General features: G+C 41.4%; 1 protein-coding gene across 1 annotated transcript in view; it reads right to left on the reverse strand.

Moving 5' to 3' along the window:
- Positions 1 to 4,568: 4,568 nt before the first annotated feature.
- The window catches only part of LOC311269886 (vasodilator-stimulated phosphoprotein-like), a 35,509-nt gene continuing 18,661 nt past the window's right edge, over positions 4,569 to 21,416 (reverse strand). Inside the window, exons 6-13 of the mRNA XM_084374388.1 lie at positions 10,522 to 10,619; positions 10,384 to 10,432; positions 10,212 to 10,254; positions 7,751 to 7,793; positions 7,502 to 7,579; positions 5,159 to 5,225; positions 4,909 to 4,966; positions 4,569 to 4,794 (exon numbers count right to left, since the gene is read on the reverse strand). Coding sequence (XP_084230514.1) covers positions 4,745 to 4,794; positions 4,909 to 4,966; positions 5,159 to 5,225; positions 7,502 to 7,579; positions 7,751 to 7,793; positions 10,212 to 10,254; positions 10,384 to 10,432; positions 10,522 to 10,619 — 486 coding nt within the window. The 3' untranslated portion in view covers positions 4,569 to 4,744. The remainder of the gene's footprint in view (positions 4,795 to 4,908; positions 4,967 to 5,158; positions 5,226 to 7,501; positions 7,580 to 7,750; positions 7,794 to 10,211; positions 10,255 to 10,383; positions 10,433 to 10,521; positions 10,620 to 21,416) is intronic.

Raw genomic sequence — 21,416 nt, forward strand, 5'->3', positions numbered from 1 at the left:
GAAGAGAGGATAATTCTGTCTAGATGTGGACTGGAGATTAAATTTTCCAGCGGCCCTGATTATCATTTATTGAATGTCTTGTTAACTGCATCTACATTCAGCTATGTTGAAAAAGGAGCGGTTAATTGACCAGTTGGTGGTCTTATGTTGGCTCAGGTTTATAGCCTATCAATCTATGCTATCAGTAGAAGTTTTGGGCTATTTTTATGGAGGTAAAATGTCGCCATCTTTTGGTGAATTTAATTCATAAGTCATATAAGATTAGATAAGAAAAATTAAGATAATCCTTTATTTGACCCACAATGGAGAAATGTAAAGCGTTGCAGCAGCAAACAGCAGTGTAGGAATATAGAACCTAAGTACTAAATGTAAAAATAAGTATATAAAAATATTTAAATATAGAAATATCATCAAATCAAATCATAATGAATATTATTAGCTGTAGTCGTATTTGCATTAATTGCATTTTAATCTTTTTGAGGCTAGTATTTACATTAATTTCATTGTGTAATTTACCATTAAGACCAGAACAAATCTTAATAATCTGCTTGTATGGTGGATTTCTTGTCATAACAGGGTCCATGCTGAAGTTTGTTACTAAGGGTGACACGGAGCCAGCACCCAGTATGTCACAAGGGCCATCAGGCACCATGTCTACTGAAGCAGCCTGCATCTGTAAAAGGCTTGTTCCATTGTTGAAAGAGGCTGTTCATTTGATTTGTTCCTACTAATAAAAGGTTGTAAACCTAAATGGCATTTAGTGATACAGTCATTTTGTAAAGGGGGGGCCTCAAAATAAAATTCTGCTTAGGGCCCCAATTTTACCAGGGGCGGCCCTGACATTATGCCTGTATATATGCCCCATCTCTGCATGTCACTGACTTCACTTCTTCCCCGGAGTCCTTGTGCTTTCTAGTCCTACAGGCTCTCATGGATCCTGGCCGCGCCCGGGTCGTGGATCGTGGATGCGCCTACTGCCATGGCCCTGCCTGACACCCACCACTACTGTTGCTAATATTAGTCATATCTCTGTTACATACGTTTCACTACTATTATTGTAATGCATTACTACATACTATCCTTACCGTTAACCACTACTACTGCAATTACTAGTAGTCACATTTCCATTATGTGCATTTGATTATTATTGCTGTAATACCTCTTTATGTACTTTCATTCCTGTCAACCATCTATTATAATTGTATACATTGTGATCTCGTTGATCTGCTCTGTACATGCGACATCTATTGCACGTCTGTCCGTCCTGGGAGAGGGATCCCTCCTCTGTGGCTCTTCCTGAAGTTTCTTCCGCATTTTTTCCCTGTTAAAAGGGTTTTTTTGGGGGCAAGTTTTTCCTCACTCAAATCGAGGGTCGATGGACAGAGGGTGTCGTCTCTGTACAGATTGTAAAATCCTCTGAGGCAAACTGTGATTTGTGAATTTGGGCTATACAAATAAGATTTTGATTTGATTTAATAACTGCCATCTATGCTACTGTCCAATTCTTCATTTAGTGTCGTGGCACACATTTTGTGGCCTCTAGAGGTGTCATTCTAGTCTTATTTTGTTGCAATCTGTCGTAAAAGAGACTATATTGTTAAGTGTTTTCCTATTGGTCAGTTAAGGTCATGTGACCATAAGTTACAGGAAGTGCAGTTATTCCTGCTCCATGCGGTCAGGCACATAGCTCCTCTCCCCTTTTCTGCTACGTGAGTGCCTTGGAGAGCCTTTGCTTGTAAGTTTTGTTACTTTTTCTGTGTTTTGCTCAACAGAACATATAAATAATTTGCAATTCTTAAGTTTGATTTAAAAACACAATAACTGTGATAATATAATTTGCTAAATGCTAAGAAAAGCTAAACGTAGCTTATTGTTATGGATTGTGCATTGAGACTGTAATCAATGTAAATTCATTCTGGGTTGTATTTTGTGAGTTACTAAAGCACTGTAACTTTATATTCATTTCAGTTTTACAAAAAAGGATGGAAAGAAGAGTAAAAAGGACTCAGTAAAGAAAAGTAAACATACTCCTGTGTCCGACTTTCTCTAACTCCTGCTGTTAGCTATCTGTCAGTTTGTGCGTATATGATACACGCCTCAGGGACAGAATATTTAGTATAAGTGACCTACCCTTTTTGTTTGTTTGCTTGTTTATTTTTTTTTTGCGGGTTTTTTTGTGTTTGTTTATATATATGTATATATATATATATATATATACACACAAGTATCTTGTTCATTGTTTGTCTTTATTTGAGTTTTGTAATAATAATGAGAAACTTGATACTTGCTTTCTTATAACTGTCACTAATGTGTTTGGAAATTCAATAAAAAAAGAAATAAAAAAAAGAAAAAGCGAATCTTCCTAGTGATTGAGTCTCCTATGATATGTGGGGTAGGAGCGAAGAGGGGACGAGGAGATGATGGCTGTGGGCTTTCAGTACTCTGTGTCCGAGCAGGGGAGTGCTGTGGCCGTGTAGTAACTAGGTACCTCGGAGAGGTATCGATAGCCGGCTTGGTGTGAGGAAGAGCACCGGAGCACTGCATTACAGCATCCCTCAGGATCCGGCGCCGCGAGGAGGAAGTTTTGGACCTGGATGAGAGCCACTGGTTCTGGTCGGGCGAGGAAGGTCATCTGGGTCAGCAGGCATAGCCATCGGGCGGAGAGGAGCAGCAGGCGTCGTCATCGGGCGAAGAGGAGTCGCAGGCGTCGTCCTCAGGCAAACAGTAGCCGCAGGCATCATCATCGGGTGATGAGGAGCCGCAGGGGGCTCATCAGGATGAGCTGGGTTGTCAGCCGACAGGGCTGCATAGCGGTTTGAGAGGTTCAGGCAAGGCGGAGAAGCAGACCCATCTGGGTCCCTCTTTCGACCGCGGACCAAAACCTCGGTCCAAGGCAGCTGCTTGGGTGTTGAGCAGGAGGAGAGTCGTGGCCTCGTAGGCCATCAGCTGGGTCCCAAACTACTGTGTCCTGGAGGATTGCACTGAGCAAGGCAATCTCTTTGGATTGTACTGATGCTACATCCATGAAGTTGGATAGCAGTGACTCTTTCTTCTGGAGTTCATCAGAGAGCCATTGGATATCATTCTTGAGGTCAGAGATCTTTTTGTTTGCTTGATGTAGGAGGTAACAGTCCACGCCAGGCATGGTTAGCAATGTTGTTGTGGTTAGCATAGCCGTGATGCTAACAAGCGACACTGGTCAGGCAGTTAGACTCTTAGCTCAGTCCAAAAAGTCAGGTGGAAAGAGTGTTCAGAGTATCCTCGCTGTGTCCTCAGCCCAGATTTGTTAAACTGTGGCTGTACGCAGCTGAAAATGCCCAAATAATTTGCCGCAACAAAAATGTGGTGCTTGTTTCTCAGTATGTCGCAGTTTGGTGACGTATGAGACTTTTCATATACTTTTCATATACTGCATACTCCCTACAAAATAAATGTTTAAGTATGTTATTACCAGCAGACCATTCACTCTAAAGTATGCAGAAGCAATACATCTTCTCGGCACAACACAACTAAATTGATCACATTACCATCTCCCCAATACATCCATGTGCCAGCGACTGTTAAATAAACCTTATTCATCACAAATTTAAATCAATATTATGTCCCCTTCGCAATGCATCCCATGCAACATCTCCCAGTTATTTTAAGGCAAACTAGAGACAAAGGGTAGAGATGTGGAAAGGCTGTTTTTTGGGACACTTTTAATTTTTAAGTATAAAGTATGAGGTGAAATAACAATTAAGATCAAAGATGGACAGAGCAATGTTAGAAGCTACTGTGGGTATACGTTAACAAGTACAAAAGCAGGCTGCAAAGCTGAGGCGATTGAGAGTGAAACAAGCTGGGAGCAGGAGTAGGAGGATTTGTGTCAGTTATCTTATAATTTACCTTAAGCAGCACTTAACTTTAAAAATGGAAAATAAACAGGATAAATCCAGTGCAGTAGACAGAAGTGACACGAAAGTTGTCCACTGCATTGACTGCAGTGCTCTACGGGGGGTCTATAAGTCAACTAGGCAGATACAGGCAGATAGCTGGCTGGCTAGCTAGCTGCCCCACAGACACTTGAATGGAGCAACTCGGCTCCAAAAACATCAGACCAATTTACGATGCTGTTGATTTTTGAGTAAAAATATTCTCAGAAGTTAAGTTAGTGATAAAATGAATACGAAAATTGTAAATAAAACTCCAATATGGTGCTTGAACTGTCTGCCTTGCAGCCTTCCGTTCAATAGTCTGAAGAAGCGCAATGCATTCTGGGGTGACTGCATACAAATTCTACCATAGGGTATCTGGGTATTTCTTGCATACACAAAATCTGCATACCATGCAGTTGAAACACACTACATACTCAACTTGATGTCATACTTAGTATAGTACATTAGTAGCCGATTTTAAACACACCCACAGATTTAATACACAAGGGATGGAAGAGTAATGAAGGACAGGGGAAACTAATCAGTGTAGGGTTAACAATGACACAGGCAGGAAACACACAAAGGCAATAAGTGAAGTATCTGAAACAAGAGAAGAAAAGAGCATATCAAAACAAAACTGAAAATGATGAATGAACACACATGGTAGTATTTATTGTGGGCTGTGATGAATACGAAAGATGAATACATTCTGGTTCTCTAACGTGCAAGATAAAGTTTCTGTTGAGCAATTTCTGTCAAGAAAAATAAGCAAATTGCCTCAAAACATTCACATCTATTCATTATTCTCATGATCCATTGTTGATCTTTCAGCTGTTTTCACCCTTTGGCAGTGCACTTTGCAGCTCCTCGATCAGTGCTGGAAGAAAAAAACCCCAGAGAAATACATAGGTATAACACTATCATCTTTACAAGTAAATAGCTTCATAAGTTTATGTAATGACAATGGATGGCATACTTAGTTAGAACTCACCTTTGATAATCTCCTCCTTTACTTTTTGTAGTTCTTTTTTCACTTCTTCAAGGATTTCCTTCAAACACACATACATAAAAATTTTTGTAGGATCTCTGCTCATTATTAATATAGGCCACAACATTTTCTGTGCCACACAAAGGAAACTGTGGTTTTTGATTAGTTAAAAGTTAATATTCTGCTATAAAACATTCATAACACAGAGCTTCATTGTATTCTTGTATTTTCAAATGGAGATCGAGGGACCAACCTGTTTGATTCGTTCCATATCAGTTTCCCTTCCTTCACCATCTGAGTTCTTTTTCACCACCTTCATTCTAAGATAAAAATTAAATGCTTGAATAAACTGAGGGGGGGTCCAGAGAGCTGACCAGGAGAAGCAGCACAATAAATTTCAGACAAAAAAAACAGAAGCACTGAGAGACTGAGAGAAACAGAATAGCAGCAGTCAAAAACTAATGGAATTAGTAAATTCTGGATGTTGATGCTATCTTTAAAAATATATAATAGTATAGTTAAATAATGTAATGATACATTTAAACAATCCAGTATGAAAGATAGAACATTTTCAAATTTGTTGAAAACCTGATGCTAAACTAAATTGCTGGCTTGAATTTGTGTGAAAAGCAGCTGAGTATGAAGACAAAAAATGGGAAAGAGTGGAATTATGAATTGGATCTAAAACTTGAATCCAAGTCTATGTATTACAAGTGAAGTAAAGTGGCAAAAATCTTAAAACTGGGTTTTTCCTCAAACCCCTCTTTTACTTTTTACTTTATTACTTTACGACATTGAGAGTGTAGGTGCAGTGAGTCACACTTGCAGCCTTCTTGCAATAAATAAATCCAGGGAGCATTCACAATTTACTGTTGCTGAAACTTCACAGTAGAATAAATGCATTATGGAAAACAGTGCAGTTCTTTCAGAGTTCTTGAACTTAAACTAGGGATGAGCTGTAAGGCTGAGGTCAATGATGGTATTTGCTGTTCCTCGCCTTCCCCTCACCGCGTGCCATAAGAACCAAGTTATAGTAGCACCCTCACCAGCTATGACCAGTGCACACATTTGAACTTTTTTTTTTTTTTTTCATTTTTTCTCGGATTGGCTGCTTTAAATTCGTATTCATTTATCGCGCACATTATGTGAAAGGATGCGTTGTGGGACCAACATACTTTCCTTATATACTTATACTTATGTTGAGTGTTCTCTTTCATTTTGAAGAGGCATTAGTTCATCAAAGGTCATACCATGTATGTTGAGTTTTAGTCTGCTTGTCCATGCAACTCCCATAGACTACAGTAGAACACCGTTCCTTCTTTTGTGGGGTGGATCACCACCTATCAGCTGGTGGTGAATTTCTGCAGGAGTGGACACTCCCCCCCCTCCGACAACGGTAAACATCCAGGGAATGGACATTGAGATATTGAACTCTTACAAGTACCTGGGTGTTCACATGAACAATAAACTGGACTGGACAGACAACACAAATGCACAAATGACAGGAAAGGTCAATGCAGACTCTACCTACTGAGGAGACTCAGGTCCGTTGGACTCCTGAGGACCTTTTTTGACTCTGTTGTGGCATTAGCCATTCTCTATGGAGTGGTCTGCTGGGGCAGTAGCATCATGACTGCTGACAGAAAGAGACTAGACAAACTGATCAAGAAGGCCAGCTCTGTCTTGGGATGCCCCCTTGAACCAGTGCAGGTGGTGGGAGAAAGAAGGAAGATATCTAAGCTACCAAACCCCCACCCTATGCAGCACACTCTGAGAGCACTGGAGAGGTCCCTCACCGACAGGCTGCTTCACCCTAAGTGTGTGAAGAAGCGATATCGCAGGTCATTCCTTCCTGCTGCTGTTAGATTGTACAACCAGCACTGCTCCCAGTAGACCACACATACACCAAATCAACTTAAAACTGTGAAATCTCATTATCCAAATGTGCAGTTTCTGCATCTCAATGTGCAATGGTGTAAATATTCTTATCAGTGTGCAATAGTGTAAATCTTTTTTTGTTTTGTGTTATGTTGTTTATATTCTTTCTACTGCTTTTTAACATATATTTCTATATATTTTTCACATTTTTTATACTACTGTTTTAATTGATGTTCTCTATTTTTGCTATCCCCTTTGCTGCTGTAATATTGCAAATTTTCCCGTTATGGGACTAATAAAGGATTATCTTATTTTTATAGGTTATCTGACATACAGACTGTTAAGTCAAAGAGGTTCAGTGAGTTTATTGTTGGAAAACCGCGGAATGTCTAATGTCTTCAGACTACATGAGATGCATGTAGTTGCAGGGCATTATCATGGCAACATGTTGCATTGAAGCAGAAGACCAAAAGTCATTATAGCAGCTGACAAACAAGTTTTAGCCTCTTGCTATAATAATAGTCTCAAACAAAAACCACCAAATGTTGAGTGCTTTGTTTGTTGTAGTGAGTCATTTGCAAGCAGCACACCAGCAGTGATACCAGTGCAGAGCTCATTTCAATAGCTCATAGCATTTGAAGCAGGGATCACTGACAGGTAGTCTATTTGGATGGGAGAGAACCTTGGCAGCAGGTGGGAGCAGAGTGGTAATTGATACCTGGATCCAGAGGTGGTGCCGGAGTTAGAAGAGGGACTTTGGCTGCAGTCCCTTTGATTGTTGGTTAAGGATTTAGGCCTGCAAAAACATGCACATTCTTTAAGGCAGCTGCTGATTTGATCTTTGAATGTGTATGGATTAGGGGGTTGTTATTTATCAGAAAATATTATGGGTGTCTACAGAAAGTATGTAATAATCAATTATGTGGATTGTGAAGACTTGTGAAGGCTTGATGGATCAGGCTCTTACCTTGGCATGGTGGCAGATTTTTCCTTGGTCTTTCCATCAATTTCTGTTGAAACACAGTATAATTGTATGTATCATGAAAGGGGAAATCCAGTATTTTTAAACCTGAGCCCGACATTTACACGTTTGGGTGTGTAAATGATTCATACTTACCAAAAGTTTTGGAATTGGTCCAGTAGACCACCTAAGCTGGCAGCCGAGACACAGCTGCAATGGCTGCAATGATTCCTACAGTACATAATCCTTTGGGGCAACTCTGACTGTCAAATTTATGTCTACTGAAAGTGCTTTTATTTGCCACTGTGAGACTGAGGTTGCTATTCTAAGTGTCTGACAACATTACAGAAATGATTCCTACTGGAGAGAGACCTTTTTGTTAAATAATAAGATCCTTTTTGTGACCAGAATCATAAGTCTCGTCAAGGAGAAGTCTCACTTGAAATGTTGTTTCAGTTGTTGTCTCATGCAGATTGTTACCTAACCCTAACCCATCAGTTAAATAATCAGCCATGAACTGCTGATAAACTCTTGCTGGCAGTTCTTCTAAGTAAACTACAAACTCCTCTCTTAAACTCTGACACATGATTCATGTTCCTCCAACAACTCAGCCTTGAGATCACCACATGAGACTCTGTTAGCAGAGGCGATCTGCTGGACCCAATTCCAAAACTTTGGGTAAGTATGAAATATTTATACACCAAAACATGTGAATATAGGGCCCAGGTGTAAAAATACCTGAATTCCCCATTAAAGTACATCGAAATGCGATTAAATTAAATGTTTAGTTGTCCATTTTAGTCTAAGGAATGAAGATATAATAACAAAAACAAATATATTTTAAGCACGTTATTCTATAATTAATCGAAAAGAGTTAAGTACCATGTTTTCTTGTTATTTTTAAAACTGCTCTTTTGCAGTATCATGTGCTTGGAAGTCCCCCTCCAGTCCGTGTTTCTTCTTGTCTAACGGTCAATGTTCTCTCAACAGAGAATGGGGCTTGGTTAATAGTCATACGTAGTTATCACCATATATGAGATCAACCCATTTGGGTATTTTGCCCTTGCATCACCTGGGCCCTATATTCACATGTGGTCAATACAAATTCTAACGACTCTAACGGCAAAATTAACAGCATAAAATAAGAAAACCATATGTCTTTTAGGTATTAGCATCCAAAATACTATGTCAGGCAAGCAATTATATTATGTTGTTGCCTATCAATGATCGGCATCATTACAAAAAATAGTGGATGATGAGTGTCATTTCAGTCCCAATCTTCATTAAAGTAGACGAACCTGACACACACAACTACATTATTAAATGTCCAGGTCATTTTTCTGTCATCTATCATCTTTTCTGTCATTGAGACTCTTTATGTTGCTGTTTTGTAATCTGTTCAATGTGACTTCATTGTAAACTAATCACATCTCTGTGGTGAAGCAGAACCGCTTTCTCTATTCTGACAGTTGTTTGTGTCTTATTGACTCAACCCATTACTCCAAGCTGAGAGGAGGTGAAAACAGGTCAGTTTAGCTCCACTTCCAACATTAATTTATGCTTTTTACAAGGTTCATTATTAGAAGGCAGGTCAGCTCGGTTTATGCGTGTTATTAATATTAAAACACCCTTTGCTCCTGGTCTGATTCCATGGAGTTTGGTTTACCGTAAACCAATCTCCAATCTAAAAGCAGGTGTTTTAAGGTTGGGCCTTATTTTTTCACAGTAAAAACTGTAGTTACGACTGTACAAAGGCGCTTTTTTGATTGTCTTCGATCTACAGACACTCGGTAACATCATTAACTTAACCTGTGATGAAGTGTTTGACAGACGGACACATATTGACTGGACGGGTATCTCGGTTTACAATTTTCATCCTCTCTGCGGACGACGTGAAGCCACAGATCTCTTTTTAAACTGCCCTTCAGTCTTTGGAGTAGTGAATAAAATCATAACCTTTGGGATTTTTCATTGTTCAATGTGAAAAAAGCAACACAGTGGCTTTTAGACATGTCACTACTTGCAGTTTTCAATCTTGCGCCAGCACTTTCACAGCATTTGTTTTCACCCAAAAGGGGTCATGGTCGTTCTGGAGACAGGATGGTCTGTGTGGCTGATCTCATCTATTGCAACCAGACTGCCGTTCTGATAAGATCAACATCACTAGCATGGATTAGCGATGGCATATTAGCATGGACAAGCAGCATTAATATTAGCAGGGATAGTGATAGCTGTGACTTTAAGCACAAAATTACGTTTTTTGTCAAAAAATATTTGTCAAATAGTAAACAGTATGGCTCATCAACATTACCAGGAAAGGACCCAAAAAATATGAAATATCATAAAAATACCAAAATACACTGGAGGGGGTCTTTAAGTGTGACAATGAAAAGATATCAGTACAATGAAAGGTATTTACATAACTATATTACAGTCCTGTAGGAGGAGTGAAAGTGACATTACTTACCTCCTGGTCCTGAAACTTTTGATATTGAGGAGTCAGTATCCTCCTGCAGTCATGTAAAGACATTTCAAAGTTATCAATTACTCATATCTTAAATCTTACTGCTCATTCTACAAAAGTTACAGAATAATGACAGGAAATCCAGTTATCCTGAAGTCACTAACAGGACACTTACATTGCAAGATTCTACCTTTCTTGAAGTCGGATTGTCAGCAGCTTTCCTCCTATTTAAAATAATTGTATTATAGACATTCCATAATATCAGATAATCACATGCATATCTGTCTTGGATGACTCTGAAGTAGTAACTTGCCTTCTAGCAAGGATGGCACTCATTTCTCCCATTAGATTACCACCTCCACCTCCACCTCCACCTGATGACAGTGCTGGGGCTGCTGCTTCTCCCTCATCCTGGATATACAAAAAGAGTCATTATGTTCAAAGGATACTAAGTGCTATATCATAGGCAACTGGACTTGTTTCAGTTTCTTGAAGACATTTCACTTCTCATCCAAGAGGCTTCTTCAGTTCAGTTCTTAAAGGAATAGTTCACTCTAAAATAAAATTCAGTCATTATCGACTCACCCACATGCTGATGAGAAGTCCGGTGTAGTTCTTATTCCTCAAATTGCAGCTGGAGACCCACAGTGCTTCCCTCCGGCAGGAGTAATCCATATAACGAGCATAAGTGGCGACCCAGGGAAAATGTCCATAAAACTACACAAAAACTTTGTAATATTCCTCCATACTGCTCGTCCGCTGCAATCCAAGTGTCCTGAAGTGGCGACATCCAGAGTTTACTCCAAACGACGTCATTTAGTACATTTTTACAGCCTAAACAGTCACTATGCTATGTTTACACGGAGGCACGCTCTGCGTTCACGCGAGTCTCCCTCGCAGTCGATTGCGCTACAGAAGCCGCGCCGGACAGATGAACGAGCCTCGCGAAGATACACACCGGCATTTACTTCTTGTTTTGAGTGACCGCGCGACACACAAACACAAGAGGGATCTGCTGCACTAGTGAGTTGAAACTTTGACACTCACTGCAGGAAGTAAATGCCGGTGTGTATCTATCACGAGTCTCGTTCATCTTGCGGCTTCCGTAGTGCAATCGGCTACAAGGGAGTCTCGTGTGAACGCAGAGCGTGCCTCCCTGTAAACATAGCATAGTGACTGTTTAGGCTGTAAAAATGTACTAAATGACGTCGTTTGGAGTAAACTCTGGATGTCGCCACTTCACGACACTTGGATTGCAGCAGACAAGCAGTATGGAGGAATATTACAAAGTTTTTGTGTAGTTTTATGGACATTTTCCTCTCGGTCACAATTGATGTCTGTTATATGGATTACTCATGCCGGAGGGAAGCACCGCGGGTCTCCAGCTGCACTTCGAGGAATAAGAAACTACACCGGACTTCTCATCAGCATGTGGGTGAGTCAATAATGACTGAATTTTGTTTTAGAGTGAACTATTCCTTTAACCTGGATGATTGAGAACCTTCATCAACATGTTCAAAGGAATTCAATTAATCAGCTTCTCACTGTGTCATTCACAAAATGATTTGTGCCAAACTATATCTTAGCATAACATCTGGGTGAGTACTTGATTGTGATTGGCTGCAGGGTGTCAATTAAGTTTTGATATACAGACACTCTTGAATCAAGTAGTTCAAGTGAAACTGTTTGTTCACCATTCTAAAATAATGCACCATAGCCTGTATCTAAAATGACTGGCACTGGTGTTACACCCTGAAAAGGGGAAATATCAATAAAGATGCTCAGACACAATGCTTTCCTCTTTGGCAGCTTCATTGAGAATAAATTGTTTCAGAAGTATTAACAGAAGGTACAAAAGTTACATATCTTTACATTTGAAGTTTTTGAATTATTTTCTCCATGTTAACCAAGTTCTCTTTGACAGGTATACTGTACAAATACAACAGGTAAGTACACATAAAAAAGGTCTATAAATAAACACACATTTAAATTATCCAACTTAATTGTACACTTGTGTCTGTTCTTGTTACTTGTTAGTTAGGAATCCCAACATAAAAAAAAGCATTAAGAGCATAAATAATCATTCTGTACCTGAAAAGGGCAATACAGTTGCTCAGACACAGTGCTTCCTCTTTGGCAGTTTCATTTAGAATGAAGCGCTGTGGCTGAGAGCTCCCCCCCTCCACACTGCAGGCGTAACTAATCAATCACAAGCATCATCTCTTAAAAGGCTTAACAGGTGGATACAAGATTAGCTCATCTGACAGGTAGGTATATTAATAACACTTTAAAATGTTTTAACCTTGTTTTTAACCTCTTGTGTGTCGGTATATTCAATGGTCCTGCCAACCATGGACACCTGAGGCTGTACAACTGGCTTATCATAGTACCCCACTAGAGGTGGGCCAATAGGACCTTTTACAAACTGTCGTTAACAGCTGAACTTGGCTCCAATGGTGTCAGATGGCTGCGCAGCCTCCACCGACGCCGGGGGAGTACGTCACAATTTTGCATGGAGTCAATCTTGGAGTCATCATTTTAGGGACACTTATGCTTAAGAAATCTAAATCCTCTTACTCTCCCTCTTAATCTAAAGTAAACAAATTGACACAGACAGATAACTCCTATACATTAACATTAGATATGCAACAGCCATACATGCATGACAGACTTTAGTTGTAATTTAATGTAACATTTTTCAATGTAGACTAAGAAAGTTACATCAGAGATCTAGTAGTAAGTCTTCTAGTCTAGAAGTAATTCTCCACTCCATGAAATACCTTCCACGCATTACACTGGCGATAGGGTTAGAAAATATGGGCTACTCCTAAATCTTTGCGGTCATGGGGTAATGTTAAATGTTGGAACAGATGATTTTACCAGAGACTGACTAGTGTGGCATTCAAGTCATATGTAGTCTTGCATAGCCAGACCTCTCTCATCGGACCCCTTTTCAGTTTATCTAGTCTTGAATATATAACGCAACACCATCACCTTGTCAATGATAGGGACAAGGCACTGAAGGCAGCCAGACAGGCAGGAGCAGAAACCATTCTGTTAACATTGCGTTACTTAATACTGTGCTTACCAATGTGGTGTTGTCTCGATGTTCTGGTCAGGCAGCGCCATGTAAATAGTTTTGCAGATCTACTAATATCAGAATACTACTCTCTTCATACCACTAACAACTTCACACACTTAGATAAAAAGTTGAGTTATGTCGATAATCTCTGCCAAGAAAACCTCAAGGAAGCAACAAGTCAGACTCGGAGGAGAAGGCTAACGCTAATGCTATTGCTAGCACAGCAGAGGTCTCTGACACGCTCGACGACCAGCACGTCCTGCTACTAGCCATTGAGTCTTTAAAACAAGACCTGATGGCAAAAATGGAAGAAAAGGTGACAGCACAGTCAGTGGAACTTCGCGGCCAGACTACCCAGATTCGGACGGAATTTTGTAGTGCAGTGGAACAATTCAATAAAAGAATGGAGGCAACCGAGGGACAAGTGTTTGAGCTAGATACGGTGGTTGGCGGCCACTCTGATTCAATCACCTGCCTGCAGTCTAATGTCCGCAGCATGGAGAAAGAACTGGCCAAGTTGAGGGACCGATGCGAAGATCTAGAGGCAAGATCACGGCGCTGCAATATCTGCATCATGGGGGTGAAGGAGGGACGCAAGCATGGGAAACTTCCCTCTCAGCACCAAACTCTCCGCAGCAAACCGTCGCAAGACAACCTTCCACCGCGGGCAATAGTAGTGAAATGCCACTATTTCACAGAAAAAGAGTCGCTGTTAAAGAGGGCCATTGAAATGATGATGGTGACCAGATATGAATCCTGCCGGACTTTACCCAGGCCATAAGTAAACAACGGGCTGCTTTTTCCAAGGTGAAGGGCTTGCTCCGTGGCTGTGAAGGAGTCCGCTACAGCCTGAGATACCCAGCGCTATTAAGAATCACAACACCGGACGAACTGCATTTTTACAAGAAGTTTTTATGACAGTTGTGTGGCATTTGAGCATAATTGTGAGAGCAAGACATGTCAAGAAAGTCATCAAGGGTGACAAAACCTCCACAGAGGTTCATTGAGGATCACAGTGACCATGACAAAGGAGCAACTTCCTCTGAACCAGAGTATGTAGTAAACTTTGTACAAGCTAGCTAATAAGCTAACATTTTTATGACAAATGTACTTACTGTAAGTCACTTTGGACCAAAGCGTCTGCTAAATGCCCTAAATGTAAATGTCTAATAAGTTTTAGCTTTTAGGATGCCTTCTGCCGAAGGGCCATCCAGATCGGTGCCAGAGAGTTCCAGCCGTGGTCGCAGTCCCAGCCGTGGCCGGGACCGTGGAGGTGCTGGTGATGCCGTTAGAAGCTGGTCACCAATTAGTGCGTGGAAGACAGAGGTGGATCCTGATGTTGTCACTCAAGCAATAAGGTTTACCCCGTAGCGAAAGCCTGGTGTTCAACCCCCTCTCAATGGTGGAAAACCACCACCAATTGAAATATTCGGTAATTTTTTGATTCAGAAGTCCTCAAGTCTTGTGTGCAAACAAGTATAAATAAAATAAAATAAAAATGCAGCAAGAAATCTGGAGAATGGGAAGAAATTCACCTGGAAAGAACTAACCACACATGAATTGCAAAAGTACCAGGGCTTGTTGCTGTACATGGCAGTGATGGACATCCCAAAGGTGACAGACTTCTGAAGGAGGAAAACAATTTATCATGTGGCCTTTGCTTCCACTGTTATGCCCAGGGACCGGTTCCTGGCAATTTCTGCCAACTTGCACATCAGTGATCCATCAGAAGACCCAAAGAATGAAAAAAAAGGGCACAGAGGACTATGACTGTCTCCATCGGGTCAGACCTCTTCTTGACATGATGAGGAACCACTGCATGACCATCTATCATTCAAAGCAGCACATTTCAGTCGATGAGAGGATGGTTGCTACCAAGGCCAGATTGGCTATCAAGCAGTACATGAAGGCCAAGCCCACTTGGGGGCTAAAACATTTTGTACTCATAGATGTGGATGGCTACACTGTTGACTACAAGCTGTACACAGGGAAGTCAAAGTTTGCATTGGGGAAGGGGCTCTCCTATGATGTGGTGGCATCACTGGTCAACAAAGATTTCCTGGGATCTGGCTACATCATCTACTGTGACAACTTCTACACAAGTCCCCTCCTCTTCCAACACTTGGACCAGCAGGGATTTGGAGCTTGTGGGACGTACAGGCAGGTAAGAGTTGGTGTTCCATCCACTCAGGAAAATGCTTGGCACAAAAAGTCACCAAGAGGCTCAATTTGCTGCATTTGGGACAGTGACCTTTTATTTGTGAAGTGGATGGACACCAGAGAAGTCTCCCTTTGTACTAACATCCACCCTGTGTACAGTGGGGAGACAGGGATGCGCTGGCAGAAGGCAGATGATGGGCAACATCAGACCCACAGCAGTGGCAGAATATAACAAGTACATGGGAGGAGTGGACACGTCGGATCAAATGCTGGGTACCAATTCAGTCCATCGCAAAACAAAGAAATGGTACATTACTGTTTTCCAGCATTTTCTGGACATTGCTGTGACAAACAGTTACATAATTCACAAAGGATTATGTGCCAGCCAGCAGCAGAAGCACATGAGTCGCCAAAACTTCCAGGAAGAGCTCTCTGCGCAGCTCCTAGGAGTTCCACTGGATGGCAAGCCCAAGGAGACCACCAGTCACAACCACTTCCCTGTCCCCGCAAGCTACGGACAGGACAAATCACAGAGAGCCAGCACGGGGCGACGACAGTGCACTCTGTGCAAAAGGTGCACTCCCTGGAAGTGTGAGGAGTATCTGCAGCTGGAGAGGAACTGCTTCAGGGAATACCACAAAGGCCAAAAAACGCCTGGACATTTTTAGGCAAAACAGGCCAAAATATAAAAACTATGAGGCCAAGGCTCACAAACTTTCTTGCACAGATGTGTTATAGTAAAATTTCAAATGAACATGTGTAATATTTTTGTCTATGTGTAAATACAGTTTCTATTTTACTAAAAACCTTGTAAATCCAATTTCGTTTTGTGTTTTCTTACCCTTTAAACTATTATTACACACTCAAAACATACAGTAATGTCAAATAATTGCCAGATATTAAAAGTTGAAGTAATCCTGGAAAAAGGGGCAAAAGCATTTACTCATAGCATATTTTCTGACATTTTTACAGCCAAAACAACAAAATAAATCCAGGCGGCCTGTTTGAGGCTTAGGTGTTAAATTAATGCTTTGTATTTATGTTTTTCTTTTCTTTTTAATGTGAGTATATAGCAATGGAACGTGCAATGGTGACCACATGAATTTCCTACTTCAGGGACCCAAAGCAAGCTAAGGAGTTTGTTTGGAAGGTGGTGAGTAAGGACTTATAGGGGTTGTGTCTCGGTATATTCAGTGTGTCATCCGACATATTTACAGTATTTTTGGGTAGTCATACGCACATAAGGAAAAGTGTAATGTGAGCCGAGACCAGCTATGCCACGGACAATATCATGAACAATACCATGGATACGTGAATGTATGGGACACTTTTAGTTTGTTGTATTACAACGTGTTAAGAACTATTTAGGTCCCCATGTGGAATGTTTTATTTTATCATATTTTATTTGGTTTTGCTGGCTTGGCACAAGCAGAGAGGACCGGATCAATTATCTGGGAATCTGCAAAGCAGTCTTTTCAAAACCAATGGCAGTGATCAGACAGTGGCATTACGTGAGAGGCGGCCCTCATGATGGTTAGAGATATAGCCAGGGCTGACACCTCACTGGTGAGTTGGAATGTAAGAGGACTAAATCATCCGATCAATCGAGGCAAGGTATTCTCCCATCTATGGAGACTATGAACCAATATAGTATATTTGCAAGAAACTAATTTATTGAACAGAGACCACACCAAACTCCGTACAGGAGGATTTTCACAGATCTTCCACTCTGACTTCAATAGCTAAAGCTGAGGAGTGGCCATTCTTCTCCACCAAGACATACAGTTTGAAGAGTCCAACACCATAAGGGACAAAAAAGGTCGCTACATAATCATTCAAGGAAAACTGTTTGGTAGCCCAGTAGTGCTTGCGAATGTGTATGCTTTCTTCAGTAATCTCTTTTGACTCTTACCTGATTTGGACTTGCATGATTTAATATTAGGGGTTGATCTAAACTGTGTCTTACATCCAGCATTAGATTGTTTGAGCTCAAAGATTGCCACACCTAGCAAAACTGCACGTTGCATAAATACATTTCTCCAAGCCTATGGTGTGAGTCACCCCTGGAGATTCAAATACCCAATGTCCAGACAGTTTTCTTTTTTCTCTCCTGTACACCAGACGTACTCTAGAATCGATTATTTCTTAATAGACCAGAGACTACTGCCCTTAATTACACAAGTGGAATACAACAACATAGTCATATCAGATCACTGTCAAGGCTACAGAGTTGCTTGACAGAATCAAAGTGGTTGACCAATTACATGCAACATCACCTTCTGAAAACCTATACAGAGAGAGGATCTCACTCCAAACAGAATTTGACTCCCTGATAACGCTACAGATCTCTATCTGAAATCACAATTTTTCTGAACATGGGGAGCGTGCTAGTAAGCTTTTGTGTGACCAACTCAAACAGTCAGCAACAACAGGTTTTATTTCTGCAATAAAAGATGGGGAGGGTAATATGGTTTTGGACCAAAGAAACATCAATGCACAGTTTAAGTCTTTTTATGAAAACCTGTATACCTCAGAAGCAAGTAACAAAGAATTAATAGAGGACTTTTTCAGTAAGTTGAAGATGCCCTCCCTGGATGAATTGGACAAAACCGCAGCAGAGATTAATAGTGCAATTAAAAAACTGAAACCCGGAAAGGCACCAGGCTCTAATGGGTTCCCAATAGAATTCTTTAAGAAATTTGCTCCCAAATTACTCCCATTACTGCCAAAGGTACTTGAAAAAGTCTTGGATAAAAAGGCTCTCCCCCCTACTACATGACTATGACACAGGCCTCTATCCTATTATTGATGGGGGGGGGACTACATAAAGTATCGCTCTATTCGGATGATCTTCTCCTTTTCATCTTGAATCCATATACCACAATACTGATTGCACTGGATCTTATCGCTGAGTTTGGAAGAATATCAGGATACAAGATACATTTTACAAAATGTGTTCTGTTCCCCATAAATGATAAAGCACGGCAAATGTCATTTCAGAGTTTCCCCTTCTCCATTAGCAGGGATAGCTTTAATTATATTTGGCTTTGTGTGTCACCTCTGAGTACAGGGATCTGTTTGACAACAACATTAAAACATTGTTCAATAGGGCCAAGCAAGACATGGAGAGGTGGTCGACTCTCCCCTCGTCGCTCTCCAGCAGGATCAATTCGGTAAAGATGACTATCATGCCCAGATTTGTATTTCTGCTCCAAACAATCCCAGTTTTTATTCCGAAATCCTTCTTTAAACAATTAAATAAGTGCATGTCTGTGTTTATTTGGAATAAAACTGTACCCTTAATAAGGAAAGAATACTTGGAATGACAAAAGGAGGAAGGTGGTCTATTCCTACCCAATTATTTATATTATTATTGGGCGGCTAACTTCCATAAATGGATATTTCTGGTTTCTGATTTATCTGAGGATGACTCTCCAGTTTGGGCTCATATGGAGCAACACTCAAGTAATCCAGTGTCACTTTGTTCCTTGATTTGTGCCCAGCTACCTCTAAAGGTGCGTTCACACCAGACCTTTTATTTTTGTCTCTGGCGACAAGTTTACATATTAAGTCAATGCAAACGAGCGACTGAGCGGTTAATCGCTCAGGCGAAATATTGCTGGGGCTCCGAGCAACAGCGTCCGAGCGATGGAGCGTAAAAACGCTCAATCGCTCTGTCGCTCGAGATGAGAAACCCCAAGTCTCTGGCCGTCAGTCGCTTGTCGCTCAGTGCTGACTGGCTGCCGTAATCTATGTGTAACTATGACAACTACTGAAACCATGGAAACGTAATACAACTCCACCGGTCCGGAAGAGCAAAGCCAGCTTTACGTTGACACACACACACACACGCGCGCGCACACACACACACACAGCCACTCACCGGAGACAAATGGCCAGGCGCTCCTCAGCTGGGATGGAGCGCCTGTAGTTGGTGTCCAACCGGGCAATCCTGCCTCCGATTCTCGCCAACAGCTCGTCAAACTGGGCCGTTGTCAGCCGCGTATACCTCCTGGAATAGCCGGTGGTATTCACCGAGATCAGTGCGCATCTTGAGTATGTTGTGGACCCAAAACCGACGACGCTTGGTTGTACGGCGCTTGTGGGGACTTCCACAACAGGTAAACGGCGGCAACAGGTACAATGTCAGCCATGCTGGACCAATACAAACGGGAAGAAATCAGCGCCTCCAAGCGACGTGAAATTCACTGGAATCGATTGAATGGCGTCATCAGAGCGATCTGTTGAATTGTGCCGACGAGCGACTGCAGCTGAGTGACACGAGCGACAGCGACAACAAAAATAAAAAGTCCGGTGTGAATGCACCTTAAGCAAACATCACTGGACTAACAACCCAATTATTCACAGTTCTTTAAAGATATGGTCTCAGTTTAGAACTCATTTTAAATGTACACAAGCCCTCGTCTCCTCCCCTATCCCTTGTGGATCCATCCTTTCAGTTGTGACATAGACGTGGGACGTGGGCATAGACGTGGGATCGTGGGAGTGAAGGACCTCTTTAAGTATGGCCACTTTACACCTTTCGAACAGCTAAAGAGGGACTTTAATATTCCCCAGTCAGATTTCTTTGGATACCTATAGGTGCATAGCTATGTCAAAAGACACTTCCCCCTAACAAGTCCACAGTGTTCTTGGATAGATGACTGTCTGAGTATGGATCCAGTTGGCAGAGGTCTGGTATCTGCATATTATGATAGCATTCAGAGGGCTGCCTCTTGGAGAGAGTTGGAAGAGTTGGGAATTACTATATCAGACACAGACTGGCAGGCTGCAGTCACACTGGTTCACTCCTCATCTCTGTGCATTTGACATGGGTTGATAATATTTAAGGTTTTGCATAGGCTGCATCTCTCTGCTTAGACCCAACCTGCATTAGATGCAGTCAAGACCCAGCCAGCCTCAGTCATATGTTTTGGCTATGTCCCACACTGATGCCATTCTGGACAGGTATATTTAACACATTTGCATATATGTGTAATGTGACTATAGATCCTAACCCACTGACTGCATTGTTTGGTTAAGTCCCACAGGGAACACCAATTACAAAATACCAGGCTGTAGCCATAGCATTTTCCACCTTATTAGCTAGACGCTTGATACTTAGCAGTTGGAAGAAAGCTGTGCCACCATCTCACAGGTGCTGGGTGGAGGAGGTAATGGCACATCTTAAACTTGAACAACTTAGATACACTGCACAGGGCTCCACCCAGAAGTATTATAAAATCTGGCAACCATTTCTCAATTACTTTGAGACTTCCCAGAGTTCCCAGCTATCATCGCAACATAACCAGTCCCTTTCACCCTCCCCTCCTTTTTTATTTACCTATCTTTTTATTTACTTGTTTTTAGAAATCTATTAATTTCTTTATTTTCTGCCCCCTTTTAATTTACTCATTCACGTCAATTCTGTGCACTAAAGTGGTGTTTCACCTCACAGAATTGAAGTTATAAACTATTTTGTTTTATGTTTATATGTCTTCGTTTATTTGTGAGTGCCACTGTGTTTCTGTTTGTGATAAAAATCAATAAAAATATTTGAGTAATGATAATGTGGAGTTGTCTCTTCCAAATAATCCAGCCACGTAACTATCCATCCATAATGAAATGAAATCGCACAGCACAAACATGAATGGTTTGTAAGAGTGGCATTTAGGAAATCTAAAAGGACTGTGCCTCCCACCCTCTCTATTGAAGGAGAGGAGGTGGAGAGGGTGGAGAGCTTCAAGTTCCTTGGGGTACACATTTCAGCCGACTTCACCTGGTCCATCCACATCTCGAATCAGGTGAAGGAACTTCTACAGAGCATCCATCGAGTCTATCCTGACCTACTGCTGCACTGTGTGGTTCACCAGCTGCACTGCCAAGGACAGGAAGGACCTACAGTGGGTGGTGAGGACGGCAGAGAGGATCATTGGGACCACTCTGCCCCCCCTCAGAGATATTTA

This window comes from Pagrus pagrus (assembly GCF_965226575.1).
Source record: "Pagrus pagrus genome assembly, chromosome: 14".
Taxonomy (NCBI): Eukaryota; Metazoa; Chordata; class Actinopteri; order Spariformes; family Sparidae; genus Pagrus; species Pagrus pagrus.